General features: G+C 48.0%; 1 protein-coding gene across 7 annotated transcripts in view; it reads left to right on the top strand.

Moving 5' to 3' along the window:
- Positions 1–20,888, top strand: part of ATXN3 (ataxin 3) — a 616,356-nt gene that overhangs the window by 291,597 nt on the left and 303,871 nt on the right. For all 7 annotated transcript variants that reach the window (XM_069637843.1, XM_069637844.1, XM_069637849.1 and 4 more), the window contains 2 exons: positions 1,825–1,891; positions 13,252–13,339. In XM_069637843.1, coding sequence (XP_069493944.1) covers positions 1,825–1,891; positions 13,252–13,339 — 155 coding nt within the window. The remainder of the gene's footprint in view (positions 1–1,824; positions 1,892–13,251; positions 13,340–20,888) is intronic.

Genomic DNA, 20,888 nt, shown 5'->3' with positions numbered 1-20,888 from the left:
GTGTACGTGTGCCCAAAGGGAATTCTACATTTTCAGAGCCCAAGAGGGTAATTGAGTTGCTAGCCAATGCTATGAGAGTGGATGATGGAACTATTTGGAATTTGGACAGAGTGGTCGTTGTTGAGGGAGCAGGGGTGGAAGACTTGGTTTGTCCCAAGTTGAGGAAACGGTATGGTAAGTTTGGTGGTTTGTTAACGCGCTTGGGAAGTATGATACAAGGTGAAGGTGTGTGAGCTATGATGGATGGTACTTCATGTGGCAGAGGTCTTGAAGAGGTTGCAGTTAATTCAGGTGGCGGGGGCAAGGGGAGGAAGAGGACTGCACCTGTGTGGATGAAGGATTATGTCAGAATGCAGATGGTGTACCTGTACTATTCTTAGTGGTCATTTAGTTCTGTTTTAACATGGTTCCGCTTGTAACAACTCATGTTCATCGCTTTTGCGTTATTTGTTTGCTAATTCTTTGCTGTTTATCTCTAGTTTATTCGCTTAGTTCTTGTTTTCTCCCATTTCCCTTTCCTGGTTATCCTAGGTTTTGTTTTATTGTGAGGGGGCGGGGGGGTAAAGGGGGTGACTGGTTTGTGGCTGGCTCGTGCTGCCTGACCCTCCCTGTTCATGTAGGTGGAGATAGGTAGTTGGAGCTGTAGGGAGAGCTGGTGGTGTACGTTGTGTGGGCTCTGAATCTGCAGGGTCCTTTCTAATAAGACTTTGTTGGTCTCCGCCTGTACTACGTCAGGGTGCAACCCCTAAAGATAAGGGAAAACTGAAAGACATTCTAAGGAGTTACAGGCCTTGATACAGGTGTCCAAAGACTATTGCAAAATAGTAAATTAAGAGAAACTTTAAAGTAAAAGCAGAACACTGCCTCATTGAGAGAAGGGAGTCGTTCTCCTGGCCCTAGTTAGTTTGAATAGTGCAGGGAGCAGTTAGGATTAGTTTTGGGACAGCAAACTCAATTGTTTGGACATTTCCTGACTACTGATGAGCACTTTAGATGTTTATATAGGCAGGCAATGCTCCATAGCGATGGGAAGAGAGAGGACATTTTTCTTATTCAATAAACCTTTCTGGAATTGTCACGAGTGTCTGCGTCCTTCTGACTAACCACAGTCCCATAAAATTGGACGGCAGAACCACCAAAAATGAAATTCTGCCTTAACTGTGTTGTGATGAGTTTCTTTGTTAAACTGCACTTGATATGACAGCTGAATCCTAATGGCTTTGCTAATGCTTATTTACTCAGTTAACCTGAAGTACTCTTCATGCTCGAAATAGAATGGCGGCCCACCCTGCTCATGCCCAATCCCCACCGCTTCCGCCTTTTTCACTTTAGCAAATGGCTCGGTTTCTGAGTACACTTGTAAAAACGTATGTTTGAAAAATCCTTTACACGGTTTTCAAAGATGGATTTGAGTGTTTTGAGGGAATCACAATGCCTGTGCAGCATGTTAAATTTACATACTGTAAGCTGGAGTGTGCCCAGTGCAATCTGAAAAAGTGCCCCTTACGCATTTCCAGTTATAATAACAGCCAAACAAAAAGGAGGATGTCTATTTTTAATAATAAAAAGATATATATATAGCGCATGGTAAATTTTGGAGACCTCGATTTTCATGAATAGTCTGAGTTCACATGTATTAATGGGATTTCATAGAATGTAGGTGTTTTTAACTATGCAACCCAAATGTGTGCTTTGTTTGCGTAGTTATAACCTTTTCTACTTTTCAAGTACTTTGAAGGCTGAATGCTGTTGAGTTTTGATTCAATGTCATTTTTTAAAAAAATGCATAATTTCAAATGTAAACAGTCTTCTCTTGCTCCCCAGAGATGAAAGAGCATTCATTTGCAACTATAAGGAGCACTGGTTTACTGTTCGAAAGATTGGAAAGCAGGTAATCCATCACTGTGTATTTTAATTTTGCCTGATTGTAAACATGATTTCTTTCAAAAATAGACTTTCTACCCATACCTGTTTCTCGTTCGCTCTGCCAACTTTACATCACGCCGAACCTCAATCTTCTTATGTAATTTATTGGTTTCTTTTTGGGTAGTTTGGTCATAAAGGTAACAATTCATTTAAAAAAATACATAACTGGAAGCCACCAGTGGGCACGGACAAGATGGTGGCCTGAATCTCAAGCTCCCTGTATGGCCCCGGGAAACCCACGGATAAGCATGCTTTAAGTGCTTTTTAACCCCATCTACCAGCAATCGTTGAGGAGGGGAACCGCTGTGGACCACCCAGAAGCTTGTTCGGTCTTCGGAGATGCCCCCGTTCCCTAGATAGCGACCTGTGAACGGTGACCCCCCCCCCCCCATGTGCCTGAGGGCAGGCCCCGAGCGGGAGCTGTGCATTGCCTGGCCGCGTAGTGGTGGGAGGAGTCGATTTCCCCACCCGCTCTGGCTCGTGCACCGAGGCCTGAGGTGCTGTCGACGGCTCGGGCGGGCCCTGCAGTGATCCCCCATCAGCGGCTTAGGCCACACAGTTGACGGCTCCTCTCCGGACATCCCAGAGGAGCCCCCACGCTGGATGCGGCGGGTCATCTGACCCCACCAGAGAGGAGGAACGGCCAGCGCTATCAGCACACGGGGCCCAACGCTGGGCGGGCCTTCTGAGAAGCTAACGGCTGCCGCCAACCGGCTCATCCATTACCAGAGAGTGACCAGCCCCCACCATAGGAGATACAGAGGAACCACCGCTATAATTGCCCCAGTCCGGGGCCCTCTGGGGACTTGTGTTCCCCCCACCGCTCTCACTACCAGTGATCCGTCTGTGCCCGGGCCGACGCGGTGGTGTGCCTCGGAACCATCTCAACGACTCACGTTTCCACGCCTGACCACCGCCCCAACGGCCTACCTCCCCACAGCCCCCATGGGGCTCCGGACTAGTGGCAGAGGCGTCCACCCGACCACCGCAGAAGGCTCAGGCTGTCACGGGAGCGCGCCTGGGCCACTCCGCCACCCGGAGGACACATCAGGAGAACCCTATAGCTTGGTGTGATCGATACCCCATGAACTGGAGGGAGACCCTTGCGCAATACCAGTACACACCTGGGTCCCACGACATGGAGACCGGCCTTGCAGCCTCGTAACCCCCGGACATGAATGCCATGCAGAGCAACATCCAAACGATCCTAGAAGAGATTAGGGGTATGAGGACAGACATGGAGGCCAAATTGGCGGACCTCACGGCCAATGTTTCAACGCTGGAGGATCGGGTAGAAGGGGTCGAGTGCAACCAGGTATCGACGGACATCCTCGAGGTGCAAATGGAAACTAGATGTCAAGAACTGCAACGCCGCGAGGAGGACCTCCGGCTCAAGGTCGACGACATGGAGAACCGGGAGAGGAGAAACAACTTGAGAATTTTTGGCCTTGAGGAGACGGAGGGAGAGACCCCGGTTGGACTTGAAAGCAAAATCCAAGACATCATCAGAATTGTCCTGGGGTCGGACTCTGGGGAGATTCTCCTGCTTGACAGGGTCCATCGGGCTGGAGGGGGGTAGAGGCCCACGCTCAGTGCTTGCAAGATTTCACTACTATAAGGGCAAGGCTAGGGTGTTGGAGAGGGCGAGAACCTTACGGGATATTCAACATGGTAACTCCAGGGTGACGATTTACCAGGATCTCTCGTCCCTCACTCTCCAGATGTGAAAAAAATGCGGCACTATCACCAGGTGGCTACCAGAAAAGGGGACACGCTATCGCTGGGGCCACCCATTCCACCTGGCATTTGAATGGCAGGGCCAGAGGTACCAACTAGTCACAGAGGCGGAAATCCGAAGGGCCACCGAGGATCTCACAGGTGACATCGCGGGACCATCAGAAAATCGGAACGAAACCAACGGAGACCGCCCTTGTGCCCCTCGAGGCCCAGACCTCTCCCAGGGGAAGCTAAAGGTCAAAGGCTCACGTAAATTTCGAAAAACCAAACATCCACCCACAGACCAAGGAGACCCTATATGAGCGCACAAGCAGCAACCAAGGCTCGCCTTTCTGCGCAGAAGGCCTGATCCACACCCCACAGGAACACGCAACGATTTATGGAGCCCTCCGGTCATAGTGTGTTTTTCCCACGACCAGTGGGAAGTTCTCTGTTCAATTGACTTCGGTCAGGGTTGAAGTGTTGGCCATTTAGAGGCTGTTGAATGGTTTCATAGGAAGTTACACGGCGACTCCACATGGACAACTGTAGGTGTCTCTCCCGGCGTCATGCCGTGACATGCCCAGTCAGGGGCAAAGGGACACGATCAGGTACTAAGGCCGGGGGGTGCCTGGCTCGGGAGACACTACAGCCAGTTCCCCACTGCGGATCAGAAAGTGCCGGTGCTTGACGAAGAGAGGCATGTTGGAAAGCGCTACACCTAAGAAAATGTTTTCCCGGGGCCAGGGAAGCGACCCTGGTGGTTCGTTGCCAGTCACATCCCCACCCGGGGACCCGGCGGCAAACGCCCCACAAAATGGTAAGAGGAGGGAGGGGAGTAGAGGGGTAGGGGGGTGCCCCTCGTGGGGCTCGAGGGGAAAGGGAAAACCAGATCAAACTATGGACACTTTTTTTGCAACGGGCTCCGAGTAGCAGTCACTTAGAGGTGATTTCAGTGTGCGTAACGAAAACTGACAATGATTGAAGCAAAGATAGGCACGTTGAATGTCAAGGGCCTTAATTCCCAGAATAAGAGATCTCTCACGAGTAACATGTTCCGTAAGCAACACCCAACGGTTCTCTTCCTACAGGAGACGCACTACAGGCAAGGCAGGGAATCGAAAATCAAGGGGAAAGACCTTGGGTGTAATTACTGGGCCTCACATAGAAGTTCTAAGAAGGAAGGGGTGGGAATCCTCCTGAGCAGGGCGTTCCGTCTCACAGATATAGAAACCAAGAGGGGTTTTGGTGGTCGTTTCCAGGGCATTAAGGGAACCTGTGAGGGAGAGCGCGTTACCCTGGCCACTCTATACGCGCCCAACTCAAAACAAATACACTTCCTCACTCAGGTCTTTCATGTCATGGATGAGTGGGCAGAGGGAGCCATGGTACTAGGGGGGGACTTCAACTTTATAATGGACCCGAGGCTTGACTGGTGGTCCGCGAAAGGGGGGACACCCAGGGGCGTCTCCAAGGACAATCTGGCCCTGCAGGCCCTCCTGAGAGCATTATTGGGTGGACGTTTGGCGAAAAGCAAACCCGAGCCAGGGTGGGTACACCTTTTTTCGCTCCCTCATTGCACCTACACCAGAATTGACCTTTTGTTAATCTCGGAAGAAGGGAACGGGGTGGCACAACAGCCGAAGGTGGAAGCCATAACTTGGTCGGACCAAGAACTGCTCATAGCAAATTGGTCACTGCCCATCTCCCCAAGATCTTCCCGATGGCGTTGTAATGATACACTTCTCAGGGACCCGGTATTTCGGGATTTCATGAGACAGGAAATGTTGGCCTTCTTTGAGACGAACGACACCGGTGAGACGGATATGTCCATGGTGTGGGATGCCGCGAAAGCCACTTTCACGGGCCTTCGCATAGCGGAGGGCTCGAGACGTAAACGGGAGAGGGGCCTAATCGAGGGTAAACTCTGTGCAGAGCTGGGCCCTCTGCGAGCCAGACTGGGCCTCCCGGGGGTTGATCGAGGGGCTCTCTTGGAGGAGATGCAGGGTAAAAGACAGGCACTCCATACGGTCCTCATAGGGGAAGTTATCAAAAAAATGATACACCAAGCAGAGGTACTACGAACAGGAAGATAAGGTGGGGACCCTACTGGCGCAGAGGGCTTGGGGCTGCAGGGTTGAGAGAGGAGTCACTCGTCTCAGGGATGTAGTGGGCGGGATTCACGGGGGCCGTGAGGAAATAGTGGAGTGTTTCGCTGACTATTACAGCAGATGCTATTCCAAAAAGGCAGGCGAATCACTGGAGGACATCCGCGCCTATCTGGTAGAACACCCTCTGCCTAGGCTGTCCAACATGGGGCTAGAGGTCCTGGAGAGAGAGATATCGGAGGAGGAGGTGGAGGGTGCCATCAAAAGACTGAAGGTGGGAAAGGTACCGGGAGAAGACGGCTATACAGCCGATTTTTTTTTTTTACAAGCAGACCCAACCCGTCCTGCTGAAGCCCCTGGCCAAATTGTTTAACCGGATCAGGAATCGGGAGTCCATCCCACCGACATTCTTGCAGGCCCTCATCACTGTTATACCCAAACCCGGCAAGGACCAGATGGAATGCAGGTCTTATAGACCCATCTCACTCCTCAACCTGAACGCTAAGATCTTTGCCAGAATCCTGGCCACAAGACTCGAGGGCTGCCTTCCGCGCCTGGTACACCCCGACCAAGCGGGATTTGTCTTGAACAGGCAGGTTTCCGATAATATGCGGAAGACGCTCCATGTGCTTGCCTCGAGAGGGGTCCGCGACGAAGACGCGCTCCTACTGGCCCTTGATGCGGAGAAGGCCTTCGACAGGGTCAGCTGGGCCTTTATGAGGGCGGTATTCACGACCCTGGGTATGGGCCCGAGGTGGCTGGGTTGGATCACCGCGCTCTACTCCTCCGCTAGAGTGGTGGCAAATGGGACTGAGTCGAGGACATTCCCCCTCGAGTGTGGTACACGGCAGGGATGCCCTTTGTCCCCACTAATCTACGCACTCGTGATGGAACCATGGGCAATCTCTATCCGTAACGATGCGGCCATCAGGGGAGAACAGGTCGGAGAGATGCAGTGCAAAGTCTGTCTTTTTGCAGACGATGCACTGCTCTATATCACAAACCCATCCCAAACAGTCCCCCGAATGCTGCAGGGCCTCTCGTGCTATGGGGACCTATCTGGGTACAAAGTTAATCTGGAGAAATCGGTGGCGTTCGTAGGGGGTAATTTACCAGATTCAGAGATGGCTTTTGTCAACGGGCTCTCCTTTAGGCTGAGAGATGACGGATTCCGGTACCTCGGAGTCCAGGTCACCCGTGATCCCGAGGGCTTATATCTGGCCAATTTCCCCCCCCCACCCCCTCTGGTCAGCAATCCGGAAAGACATAGAGCGATGGTCAGGGTCGGGGCTCTCCTGGATGGCACGTCTCAACCTCATAAACATGGTAATCCTTCCCAAGTATTTATTTCTCTTTCAAATGCTCCTGGTGCTGATCCCCAAAACATTTTTCAAGGAAACAAAGCGAGTCCTCCTCATCTTTCTCTGGTCAGGCAAGAAACATAGAATCTCCTACGAGGTGCTCACCAGACCGAAGAAGGATGGAGGGGTGGGATACCCTGACCTTGAAACATACCATAGGGCCTCCCAACTGAGGGTCCTGGTCGACCAATTTGCCCCAGGTACGAAAAACAATGGGTAGCCATGGACAAAGGGCCACTCGCGCCTGTCACCATAGAGGAATGGCTCTTGGTCCTGAGGAAGAAGATCCCTAGAAGTGTCTTGTATCACCCAGTTCTAAAAGTGCTGTGGTACCTATGGAGGAAGGGAGGGGGTTACTACCGCTGGCTCACAACCTGGCCCTCCTCACTGAGCTGCATTTGGGCCCCCCCCTTCCCTTCCTAGCCAAGATAGCAGAGCCAGTGGCGTACCAGACGTGGTTCGAGGCAGGCCTTAGCAGGACTGATCACCTGTGGGTGGGGGCTCTTTCTTACCCCTGAAAGATCTGGAAGTAGCCCTGGGGATAGGCACCTTGTCCCCCTTTCGCTATCTCCAGCTTAAGGGAGTCCTAGCCGAACCATCCTGGGGGGACTCCCTTAGGAGAGACCTCACAGACTTTGAAAAACTCCTCCTTTCGGCGAGGGGCTCCAAGGGAATAATATCCCGCCTCTACAAGCTCTTCCTCTTTTCTGTCCCACGAGACCCCCCACCTGCACGCACACAATGGGGAAAGGACTTGGGTGAGGAGATCGACGACGAGAGGTGGGGGGAGATGTGTAGGCGGGCCAATCGCTCCACGGCCTCACTCCAGTAGCGCCACCAGGCCCTCAAGGTATTGCATGATGGCACTACCCCCCGCAGAGGATTGCTAGAATGAGGCCAGGGTACGACCCACATTGCTGGAAGTGTAGGACCGAAAGGGGGGATTATATTCACATGTGGTGGAGGTGCCCGGTGGTCCAAAGGTACTGGGAGGAGGTATTGTCATGGATTAAGGGGATAGATTGGGTGGAGCGGCCTTCCTGCACCTGGCTTCTCCTTTTCGGATTTGACATTGGTGACGATCATGAAAATACCCATGACCACATGCTGCAGGGTATGTTGGTGGCGGCCAGGTGCTGCCTGGCACGAAAATGGAAGAACCCCGGAATGCCCGGGGAAAAAGCATGGGTAACCAAGGTACGGGCCATTTACGACATGAAATTCCTCATGCTTTTACCAGACGAATCTAGATCCAATATCGAGGAAATATGGCTCCCCTTCTTTGAAAAATACGGCCGCTCAGTATAGGACCCAGAGAACTCCCCCCTGGGGGCCTCGGGCCATCGTTCACTGGTCCAACTTAGAGTACTTTAAAGCTCGGCCCACGACTTCGCCGTGCTAAGTGCACATCATGTAGACATTGCTACGCTCTTTTCAGAACTCGTCAAATATGCAATTACTGAGAACTTGAACTGGTGGGAGGTGGGTGATGGGTTATAACTGGTTTCCTGTTTGTTTATGTTTAAATATGTTCTGCATTGTTGTAACACATGTACGAAACCTAATAAAATTTGATTTTAAAAAAAAACAATACATAACTGAAAGGAAGACTTCAGATCTTTTTTTTCAATAATGAAGGATCCTACCTCTAGGATCTCATTTTGATTTTTTTCCTCTTTAATATCAGTGACAACTTTGATAATAGTTTAATTCTGACACTTCGCCGGTCATGACAATTTCCATTATGTTTTGTGTCTCTGCGACTACAAGAGGGTCATTGGACATAGCATTGCAAGAGGCAGTATTTCACCATAACACGACACTTGCGAAGAGTTTGTTGGAAAGGGCAAAAAATAAAATGGTTGGCCAGTCTAGCCACGAATAGGGGCTTTATTTCTGTTTAAATTTGGTTAAAACAGACCTTAGTGAACCGTGATTTTTCTCAAATAAACTGGGTCTAATCTTGTGAAATCTTTTAGGGCAACATTCTATTTTCCTAACTTCCAGGATCCCCTCCGTTCTTTTGATGCGTTCTTTGTTTATGACTTTTTCCTCCCAGCCAGGATTAATCTGAAGCCTCTTTGCTAGAGGATCCTTAAGATTCTCAAGGTGCCCAACAGTGTGCCAGGGTAGTTGGTATCCTCTGTTAGTCCTGTGGCATGGCTGGTGGCTGCTGATTTGTTCACATTGGCGTCCACTTCTCCAGGTTCCTAAAATTGAGGTTGTCTTTGTTCACCTTAGTCCTAAGGTGTTCACATGACTACACTTTGCCCCTTTGTCTAAGTGTCTGTGTTGGGGTAAATGGTGCTATATGAACCAGTTCTGATTCACATAGGTCGATGTTTGTCTGGGGAAAATGTTGATTTAGTCCTTTGTGTGCGAAACCCGCAATTGAATGATTGCTTGGGACGCCCAAATTGGTGGCCAGCTATTGGCTTGCCGCCAAATGTTTGAATATAGCTGGGTGTGGGAAAGTAGACTGGGGTCACCCCAAGCCTCCGTTGTGGGGATTAAATACGTCTTCTCACCTTCTCCTTCTGGTTGAATCCAATCCTGCACCAAATGGGCTCCTTGGAATCCCAAAAGTGTAACTTTGCCCATCCGGGCACCAAGAAAGAACGGGCTACGGTGCTCTTCTCTGTTCCGGCGGGGACAGCTGGATCAACACATCTGTCCAAAGGCCCAGTATCTCCGAAGCTTGTAGCTGTGCCTTCAACTGTCTGAGAAGCAGGGGCCCATTTGCTGAAGACGACCCGTCATTCCTCTTTATCTTTGGATGTTCTGCTTTTCTTCATCTGTGGAGAGCTTTTGGATGCCCTGTTTCAATCCCCCCCGTCCCCCACGCTCCCCAATCTGTACAGCTGCAGGGACTTGTTCTGCCCATTGTTGCCCCACTTTTTCGCCAAATCTGCAACTTGAAAACTCTGAGGTCGCTGACTCCTCTCCAATGTGGTCCCCAGAATGAATCACTTATTATCCTCCTTCCCTGGGGTCTCCTGGTGCCAACCCCATCATTGGAATCCAGCACTTTAGCCCATAGATGATGTTGAAACTGAGCAACTCTGGTGATTGCCAACTAGAACTCGACACCTACTTTGTGCTTGGCTGAGTGGGCTAAGAATATTCAATAATCTGTCTTCCCAAGGATCTTCTAGTCTTCTCTGCACCAGTGCCCCATTGCTGAAGTTTCAATGATCTCTGGAGAACCTTACCTCTGGATCACCTCTAAAACCCTGCGCCGAACTTGCTCTGGGATGGGCTACTGAACTCTAGAATTCACTTTTGCCTCCTCTGGTGTTCTAGAGTGCCTCTTCCTGACCTTGATCCTCATTTGACGGTTCCCTCTTTGGATCCAAGGTTCTGACATGTTTCAGATCTGACTAGAACATTGGGACTGCAATTGTAGTACTTTTCACAAAGGGGAGGCCTTTCTCCACAAAGAATGCTGTTTTTTCTGCAATCTCTTCCCCCATTGACTGACTTTGTGCTGTCCTGACCCCCTTTTTCTAAAGGATCGGGAAAGCTTTACTTGCCTCTAAATCTTCATCTTCTGATGAACACCTTGTGGAACTACAGAGGAATTTTTAGAGCCTTTTAAATGTTTGTTGGTAACAGTAGACCTCGATCTTGCATATGCTTCCTGACCTGTGATTGTTGTGATTTTTCTTTTGCCTGATCTATATAGAGAATATATATTTTAAGAATATATTGTGTGCACAATCTCTGTGTATATGAAGTTGCTTGCTGTACCTTTTGGACATTTTGCTGCTCGGCTCCATTTCTTTGGCAAGCCGGATATTCTCAAAAGGTGTGTGAACCAAGTGGGTTGGATACACCAGGAAACGGCACCTAAGGAAAATCCTCCTAAATATGTGGCAGCAACTCTTCCTTTCATTTAGCACTAGCTGGGGTACTCAGCGTTGCCCGTGTCCTGATTGGTCTCATTTGCCCTGGAGAAAGTTGCTCTTGCCCTCCGGTCGGCAAGTCGTGCTGCTGTTTGTTGTTTTATCAGATACTCTTGATATTGATTTTTGCTTTGGGTTTAGACGGAGCTTTTGCAAGGGATGATAGTTTTTTGTGCGGCATGTTTGTCACTTAATGGCTTCAGCACCTTTGAGAAAATATTCAAAAAAGATTGATTGTGCTCACTTCTCATGAATGAACTTAAGTAAACTGTAACTTTGCCATTTCCCATATTTGGAGTGTCTTCAGCCCACCCCATTTCTATCTTCTGCGGCGTCCCACAAGGCTCGTGCATCTCGCCGACCTTATACAATATCTTCACAAAGCTATTGTTCGACCGCCTTTATAACCTGGGTGTCACATAAACTATGCTGACGATACCCAGGTTTGCATCACCCTATCGGGGTGCTATGAAGAGGACGCCTTACGGATCAAAAACCTCTACCTGGAGATCCAAGCCTGGATGGCAGAACATGGCCTCTGCCTCAACGATGAGGAAACTGAGCTCCTTTTCGTCTGCTTCCAACCTCGACTAAACAAACTAGACCCCCGCTACACTTCTTTCAACATAGATGGTAATCAAATCACTGTAGCCAAAGAAATTAAAACCTTCGGGGTTTATCTAGACTACTCTCTTGGTCAAAAAACAGGTGAACGCCACAGCCTCCTCCACAGCTTATACAAATAAGCTTATCAAGGCCTGCAAACCCTTCCTCTCGCCATCCGGCTTTATCACACTAGCCAGAGCACTAGTGCTCTCAAAAATTGACTACTGTAATACCCTCTTTCTTGGCACTTCAGAACGTAACCTGAACAAATTGCAGGTCCTGCAGAATAATGCCCTCAGAGCGGCTCTGAGCATCCCAAGGTATTCACACATCTCCAGCTTCAGATATGATTCCCACTGGCTCCCGGTACGAGACAGGATTATCCTTAGATCCCTTGTTATCGTCCACCAATGCCTATCTAACGAATCCCCCGAATACCTGGCAGATAAGTTCAACAAACACACCTCAATCACACCTACCAGAACGTTGTACTCTCATTGTCTTTCCATCCCCAAATTACTACTAATGAAAGCAGGCGGATCCAGCTTCCCAGTCCTAGCTGCCAAACAATGGAATGCCATACCATTGAACCTTAGAGCAGAACCCTCCTTTTGGACCTTCAGAGCGAAAGTGAAAGCCTGGCTCTCCAACAAGAACTCCACCTCTGTCAGACACGCCAACTAATGTACACTTATCCTATGTGTGCCCATCGACCACCATGTTTCCCCGTCTCTTGCACTTACTGTCATTAGCTTGTATGTCTTCACTATGCTTGTATGTATTTACTCTGCTGTAACCACCTCTAAGTCTCCAGTGCCCAGTTGCCCCAGGGTTCGGCACGCGGTATAAATAAACAAAAAATCTTCTTTTTATTCCCTTTAAAACTGCTTCAATAAACAGTTTCAAACTCTATATAGTAGTAATACATTTTAAAGGAATAACCAACATATAGCTCCAGACACTTTTCAAAATGTTGCCTCCTTCTAGTACAAATTGTAGTGAATCGGGGGAGCATCAGTAAATGAGGCTGTCTACAGAGTATATTTTTAGCATCTAAACATATACTACAATCTTGCCCCAGATAAATGAGGAATCCATGCAAAATTCAATTTCTGTGCCTGGTGAAAGCTTCTTTTTTATTGTTGATTCTTAAAAAATGCACCTTAAAAGTGATTAATTTCTGGGACATATTACTGTCCATCAACCTGTGTCTCAATCCTCTTTCATCGTGGACCACACCTGTTCTCAGTAAGTGCTGCCACAGTGGGCTTTTCCTGGACCCGAGCATGTTGGTCTGTTAACGTCCTGAAGCGGTTGGTAAAAATGATATGCCCAGGCGTGGTCCAACAAGTAGGTTCTTGGGATACGTTTTAGAAAAATAGCTGGAGTTGCTTTTGTTTGTTAGAGAGAAGTATTTCGGAACATGAAGTCCATTTACAACAACCGAACTATTTTCCTTTGTCTATATATCAACTACCACTAATGAAGTGGTTTGGCGCAGTGTTTCTTTTTTATTCTTTTGTCTCAGTATCTCACTTTCTGTGTCTATTCCTGTTGAACTACAATACATTTGTTTGTAAAATGTCTGCATTAATGTTGCATTCAAGTATTTTGTTACATTTTTTTCAGTGGTTTAACTTGAACTCTCTCTTGACGGGACCAGAGTTAATATCGGATACATATCTTGCACTTTTCCTGGCCCAGTTACAACAGGAAGGTAGTGTAAAAATGGCACTGTTGCATTCCATGAATACTAATGCGAAATGTTGCTGTTTAAATGTGATACAGGCGGGTGTGGTATTAGACTACATTAGTTTTGCTTTCCAAATGTTACATGTGACAAGTGAGTGTTGTATGACTGGTAAATCTTGCCAAGATATTTTCAGCAAGTAGCTAAATTGGTAGTTATACACTTGTTTTTAAATGAATCGCTGTTGCTGAGCGCTACAACTATACAAAATGGTTTGTGGCAAACCAACTAACACCACATGACTCGTTTACGTTTAACATTATTACACAGTTTAGATAAGGTTGGGAAAACACTTGCAGGCTCTCGTGATTTATATAAAACGGAACAAGGATACCGGTTCTTGGTTTGGACTAAACAGACAGTGCCAGGATAGTATAAACAATAAAGTGTCTGAGGTCTGTCTCTACTAGGTTACTGGTCTCCCTTAGGTTCTCTAATATAATTCAAAGTGTCAGGGATGTACTTCTGCTGCTTTGTGGGTCCAGTTCACTAAATTAGAAAGGGGTTTCAATAAATTCCTATAGGAACTATGAGTTTACGTAAAGCATACAAACGGGTTCACTGCTTGTATCTGGTCTATCCCAACAGTTTGGGATTGGATAAAAAGTGTTTGGCTATTCCTCTGGTTCAGATCCCTAATGCACAATACATGTCGGGGATATAGCACTCAGCTCCTCTTTTGACTCTGCTTACAATCTACCGTTCCCTGATTGGCCAGCAAGCCGTGTGTTTCTAAAGTAGAGTCCCGTTCTTCCTCGAGGAGCGCATTTGCTTCATGTCTCCTAGTGCCCATCTGGTGAGTATTTTACTTTGGTGCCCCCAGCCATCTTGCCTCCATCCACCTTCCTTAACCCCACAGCCCCCAGATGTCACCCCACAGCCGCTCCAGTTCCCCGCTTCCCGACCCGCCCACCATGCCCTGATTGGCCCCTGGACCATCCTTCTGCGGCCATTAACGACCCTCCCAGGGCAGCTTCCTCCAGGGCAGCCGCATTGGCTAAGGACCCCATTGCAAAGGAAAGCTCCATCGCGACAGCTCCAGGTTGTATCTGCAGGTAGAAGCAAGGAGCCAACAATAAGTAAGTGTGGCAAGGGCCGGGAAAGAAGCAATTACTTAATGCCATACTACCCTACCACTCAACCCCTAGAAACGAAACCATTGTAAAACCTCCATACTGTGGTAGCATTGCGTTTAGAAGTTCGCATTTATAACATTTAGAAGTGTGCCTAATAGCGTGCCCTGGTTGAATTTAGAAGTGGGCTAATAGCGTGCCCTGGTTGAATTTAGAAGTGTGCCTAATAGCGTGCCCTGGTTAAATTTAGAAGTGTGCATAGTATCCTCTCTGTGCCCTGGTTGAATTTAGAAGTGTGCCTAATATCCTCACTGTGAAAAGTTGAATTTAGAAGTGTCCCTAATATCCTCTCTGTGGAAAGTTGAACTTAGAAGTGTGCCTAATAGCCTGGCCTGGTTGAATTTAGAAGTGTGCCTATTATCCTCTTTGTGCCCTGGTTGAATTGTGCCTAATAGCGTGCCCTGGTTGAATTTAGAAGTGTGCCTAATATCCTCTCTGTGCCCTGGTTGAATTTAGAAGTGTGCCTAATAGCCTGGCCTAGTTGACTTTAGAAGTGTGCCTAATATCCTCACTGTGAAATTTACATTTAGAAGTGTCCCTAATATCATCTCTGTGAAAAGTTGAATTTAGAAGTGCGCCTAATATCCTCCCTTGCAAAGTTGAATTTGCTTACCTAATATCCTCCCTGTGTAAATGTGCCTTATATCCTCACTGTGGAAAGTTGAATTTAGAACTGTGCCTAATATCCTCCCTTGCAAAGTTCAATTTGGTTACCTAATATCCTCTCTGTACAAAATTGAATTTGGTTACCTAATATCCTCCCTGTGCAAAGTTGAACTAAGAAGTGTGACTAATACCCTCCGTGGAAAGTTGAATTTTGAAGTGTGCATACTATCCTATCTGCACAAAGTTGAATTTAGAAATGTGCCTAATAACCTCGCCTGCTTGACTTTAGAAGTGTGCCTAATATCCTCTCTGTTCAAAGTTTAACTCTGAAGTATGCCTAATAGCCTGCCCTGGTTGAATTTAGAAGTGTGCTTAATTATCCTCCAGGTGCAAAGTTGAATTTAGATTTGCGCCCAATATCCTCTCTGTGCAAAGTTGAATTTAGAAGTGTGCCTAATAGCGTGCCCTGGCTGATTTTAGAAGTATACCTATTCAATTTGAACCCAGAAACCTTCAATAATATCACAGTTACTTAGCACCCGATCCACAGAAGACTAGCGAAAACGACCGCCGTGCACCCCCCCCTGCCAACCCTTCCTCCCAATCCCAGCCTTCCCAAATCATCCTAGTCTCCCACATCCCCCACTCTATCCCTTTCCAAACACCAAGCCAGAGGGGCACGATGGCAAGCCATCCACCCTAAAACCACTGCTCCCCTGAACCTCTCTAACGAACAGCCTGCTATGAGCATACCCGCTCACCTCACTAGCCTCACAAGCACCCCCTGCCCAGCAACCATGCACCCCACGCTTATCCCATCAACCCCCACCATCATCCCACACTGACCACACTCCTTCCCCTCCCTTAAAACTGCAAGCAGAGCCCTAGTAAGAACTGCAGCCTCATCCCTCTTCCCCCCCCCCACCCTCTCACACACACCAGTCGCAACAGACACTAAAGAGGAAACGTACCTGGTCCCCCTCAATCTCTCAGCATTCATCGCCTCCCCTGTCTCAACCCACCACCTCATCCCCCCCTCTCACCACCCCCCCATGCCTCACCTTACCTAAAATCCCTCGCCTTCTGACCAACCACAACTGAAACTCCTACCCTCACACACCCCACCTCCAAATCTCCAGTGCCAAACCCAATCAGCCCAACACACGCGTCGAACCACTCCCACCCGAAACCCACCAACTCTACTGCTCGCCCACTGTTCCCATTGGCTATCACCAACCCCTCCCCTCTCCACCCCCTCCCACCCCACACCCCATCTCTGCGACTCTGACATCAACCTCTTCTACCAAAGTGAATTGCATCCTATTTAATGCTTGATCCGTAGCAAAAAACAGACACAGCATCTTTGACCTCCTCGCCTCTGACAAACCAGACCTGGTCTTCATCACCGAAACCTGGTTCTCTGACGACTTTGCCCCTTTCGCCACTGAAGCCTTCCGCCGGACTACTCCCTCATCCCATTGAACCGTCCCTCTAGAGGAGGAGGAATAGCTTTCGCCTTCAAGTCTCATTTCCATGCCTCAATCATTGACTACCAACCTTCCATTCCTTCCTGCAAGTCACTCCTCGTTGAACTATCCCTTTCCCCTTCGTTCTCGCACAGCTTCCTAATAATCTACAGACCCCCTGGGTACGATAGACAATTCTCAAGCAACCTCTGTGACTCTATTGCCACCCTCCAACTAAACCATCCCAACCTCACCCTTCTAGGTGATTTCAGCATATGGCTGGACATCCCCACCAACCCTATGACGCACTCGCTGGTTGACGGCCTAGACGCAATTAACCTCCAACCTCACACAAACGGCCCGACTCACTATAAAGGACACACTCTTGATGCCATCTTCAGCTCCCACAACCTGATACAGCTAAAACCCACCATCCCTATCATCTGGTCCGATCGTTTCATTGTTTCTTTCGCCATTCGCTCACCCAACCCTCTTCCCAAACCTGAACCTCCGAATCTGCGCAAATGCTGGAAGAAACTAATTATCGTTCCGGACCTAGCCGACCCACTCCTCCAGTCTCCCCCGCCTACCAGCCTACTCAATAATCAATTAACCCCCAACGCCTTTGACTCATGGCTCAAAACGACACTAATGCGGCTCACACTCTCTTGTAAACCATTAGCCCGGCGTGGCATCATTCCTAGATGGTTCACACCTGAGTTGAAGACCAGTAAACAACTATATAAATACCTAGAACGCAAATGGCGGAAGGACAAAACTCCCCTGAGCAGATCCACCTTAGCCGGCACCTTTATCAGTACAAGGCCAAAATCCGAAAAGCAAAAAAAGCCCATTACAACTCCCGAATCCTAAATTGTAAAAACCCCAGCAAAGAACTTCACAAAATCATCACTGAATTCAGCAAACCATCATGCATCACCGTCGCGAGCGCCTCCCAATCACTGTGTGACTCCCTCTCTCTCTCTCTACTTTTACACTACAGCTCTCGAAAGAACAAACGCTCTAACCAACAAACTAGCTCTCTTACACCCACCAGGCAACCCACCCTCCTTACCGGCCAACCCACCACCTGTGACCACTACCCAACCAAAGTTCGACTCCTTTAGTCCAATATCTGCCGACCAATTTCTCAAACTTCTCTCTGCCCGCAAACCATCCGGCTCTCCACTAGAATCTTGCCCGGCCACAACCCTCAAAGAAATCTTCGATTTGACCTGCACAGGAGAACACGCGAGAACCATCATAAATGAATCCCTTTCCTCAGGAATTTTTCCCTAGGCATTCAAAACAGTTCATGTCAAACATCTAATAAAAAAGAAACCTTCCCTCGAGCCCAAAAACTACCGCCCCATCTCTAACACCAGGTTCCTTGTCAAACTCATCGACCGAACCACCTACTCCCAACTAAATGCATTTGTCGAAGCCAATAATCTCCTAGACCCTGCTCAATCAGGTTTCAGAGCCCGACACAGAACTGAAACCACCCTACCCTCAATGTGGGATGACCTTAAAAACACAGCAGACTCTGAGGGTTGCACCGCATTAATCCTCCTTGACCTATCTGCCGCTTTCGACACAATCAATCACTCAATCCTTCTTCATCGCCTCCACTCCCTAGGAATTTGTGGAACCGCTCTCAAATGGATAGCATCCTTCCTCAAAAACAGGAATCAAATAACCCTACTCTCAACCTATTCCTCCCAAGCCCGACCAGTCGACAACGGAGTTCCTCAAGGAGCATGCCTATCAGCCCTCCTGTTCAATCTCTACATGGCCACCCTCCCACAAATAATTTGCATGCACAACATCCTGTGCTACAACTAGACCAATGACACTCAGCTGATTCTGAAACTCCTGAACTCAAAACCAAAATGCCGACATGACTTCGCTTCCTGCCTCCTCGACATAGAGCTCTGGATGACCACAAACCACCTCTTGCTAAACCCCTCCAAAACCGAAATCATGGTATGTGGCAACACCGAACTTCTTCCGCACCCACTACCGTGGCCATCTGCCATGGGCAACTCACCGACCCCCTCTAAATCAGTAAAAAACCTTGGATGCGTCCTAGATTCTGACCTAACACTCTCGCGCCAAGTCAACAACCTGTCAAAGTCCTGCCACTACCACCTTAAAACTCTTAAGCAAATTTTTCTGTACCTCTCCTTTCCAAACAGACTCTCCGGTGTCCAATCAATTGTTATATCAAGACTGGACCGCGCTAACCCCCTCCACCTCTGAGTCCACGCATACCAACTGACTGAACTATAAAGAGCACAAAATGCCACAGCCAAATTGCTACTAGCGCTTGGCCCGAGAGACCACATTTCCCCAGCCCTTAAAACTCTGCACTGGCTTCCGGTCGCCCGAAGGATGACTTTCAAAACCTTATGCATTTCCCACCGAGCACTGCACAAAACCGGACCATAATATCTTCAAGACAAACTAAAACCCTATAACCCTGAACATACTCTAAGATCTAGCTCAGCAGGCCTCCTAGTCATACCAAAAACAAACTCAGTCAGGTTAGGCGGATCATCATTCTCAGCCTTGGCCCCCACTGTATGGAACGCACTCCCGCCCCACATCCGACTCACTGAAGACCTTATGTCTTTCCGCAAATTGCTGAAAACGTGGCTTTTCCCCTAAAACCGACCCCGAACTTAATCCAACTCAAACTGGATAACAGCATCTCAAAGACGTTGCCAAAATACTAGATCATAAATATCAATGCAGTATCATGATCCGAGCAAGAAATCGTAAACTATTAACCTCTACTGATTATCTAAAAAGGACAAACAAAATAGATTGAGTAAAAACGATCATACCTGTGAAGTAAATAAAAAGAATAAGTTGTATGAAGACAGTAATGCGGCTGAAATTAATGAAATGGACAAATGTAATGGACAAAAGGATCAATGTGGATGTGAGGGATAAAGTGGATAACAACTTGTCAACTAACCAGAACGACTAGATATTCATTAGCATTAAAACAGCAATACAACATCATGAACCAAGTGAGAAATCGAAAACTAATAACCTCTAATGTAATCTAAAAGGACACACAGAATGGAATGAATAAACCAGATCAAAGCAGTGAAACGATAAAAAAAAAAGGTGGAAAGATGAATTCTGGAGAGGGATCGGGGCACAGACGGATGGCATGGATTGTGAGAGTGCATGGTATGAATGGAAAGTAGAAAATAGACGATTCGAGTAGATGAGACGGATGTAGTGCATGGGACTGATCGAGAGCACGAAACTAATCGAATGCGTACGACAAGTGACACGGGCTGAACCGATAATGTAGGATTAATGAACGAAGTGGATGAGTGCGTAGAGCGGATGGCTGATACGAATGGCTTGGAGCACTTGAAACAGTCGTAAATGCGTGGAACAGTCTGAGTACATGGAACGGATGGCGTACATGGAACCATTGGGGTGAGCTTGACCGTAAGCACCCAAGATAAACCACCTTATCACATCTCCACGCTTACTCTCTTCCTTACACCACCACTCATCTAGAACACAGCGATACTATGAAACCATTCGGTATAGCTGTTCTCATAACATCATTCTGCCTCATACTTCCCATCACCCTAACAATGCTGGTTATACACCTTCCAGCCTAGGCGTTCTCCTCAGGCCTAAAGCAGCCAGTATCGGTCTGGATAACAACCTGCCAGAACGAACACAAACTATTGATCTCTCAACCACCACACCTACCGCTAAGAAGCAGCTATCACACGAATACCACACCAGCTGCACACACATCTGGTGCTCACACGTGACTTTTGACGCGCTCTACCTCGCTCTACTGACTTGAACTTCGGTTCCCGAGGGCATTCAACCTACCAGCGCCCCAAGACAATACCAATGGTACATAAGGCGCTATATAAATGCAAAATAACATAACAAAACTTGACCTATAATGCCCAGCCACTTCTTTGCCGCAGGTGCTCTTGAGCAGGGTGTAGCACTCAGGCTTATATTTCTAATGCACATCAATAGGTTATTAGCTGCCACATTATTTCATGATTCGAGGTTATGGGGCCATAGTTTACTCAGAGGATCAGGGGTCTCTGCTCTCTTCAATAAAGGGGTTGCTCTCTTCTCATCCATACCCACTGTCCTATTTTTTTGTTTTTTTGACAATATTTTATTGAATTTTCAGTGTATAAAAACAGACAATAACAGAACAATCCAATAGGCACTTTGTAAATTCATTAAGCAACCATCATCCCGCCCCCTCTGAGTCATTTGATCCTCTCAGTTCATAGTCCGGCTTGA

This window comes from Ambystoma mexicanum, chromosome 14 (assembly GCF_040938575.1).
Source record: "Ambystoma mexicanum isolate Mex_15411 chromosome 14, UKY_AmexF1_1, whole genome shotgun sequence".
NCBI classification, from domain to species: Eukaryota; Metazoa; Chordata; class Amphibia; order Caudata; family Ambystomatidae; genus Ambystoma; species Ambystoma mexicanum.
This window is presented reverse-complemented; position numbering and strand designations above follow the sequence as displayed.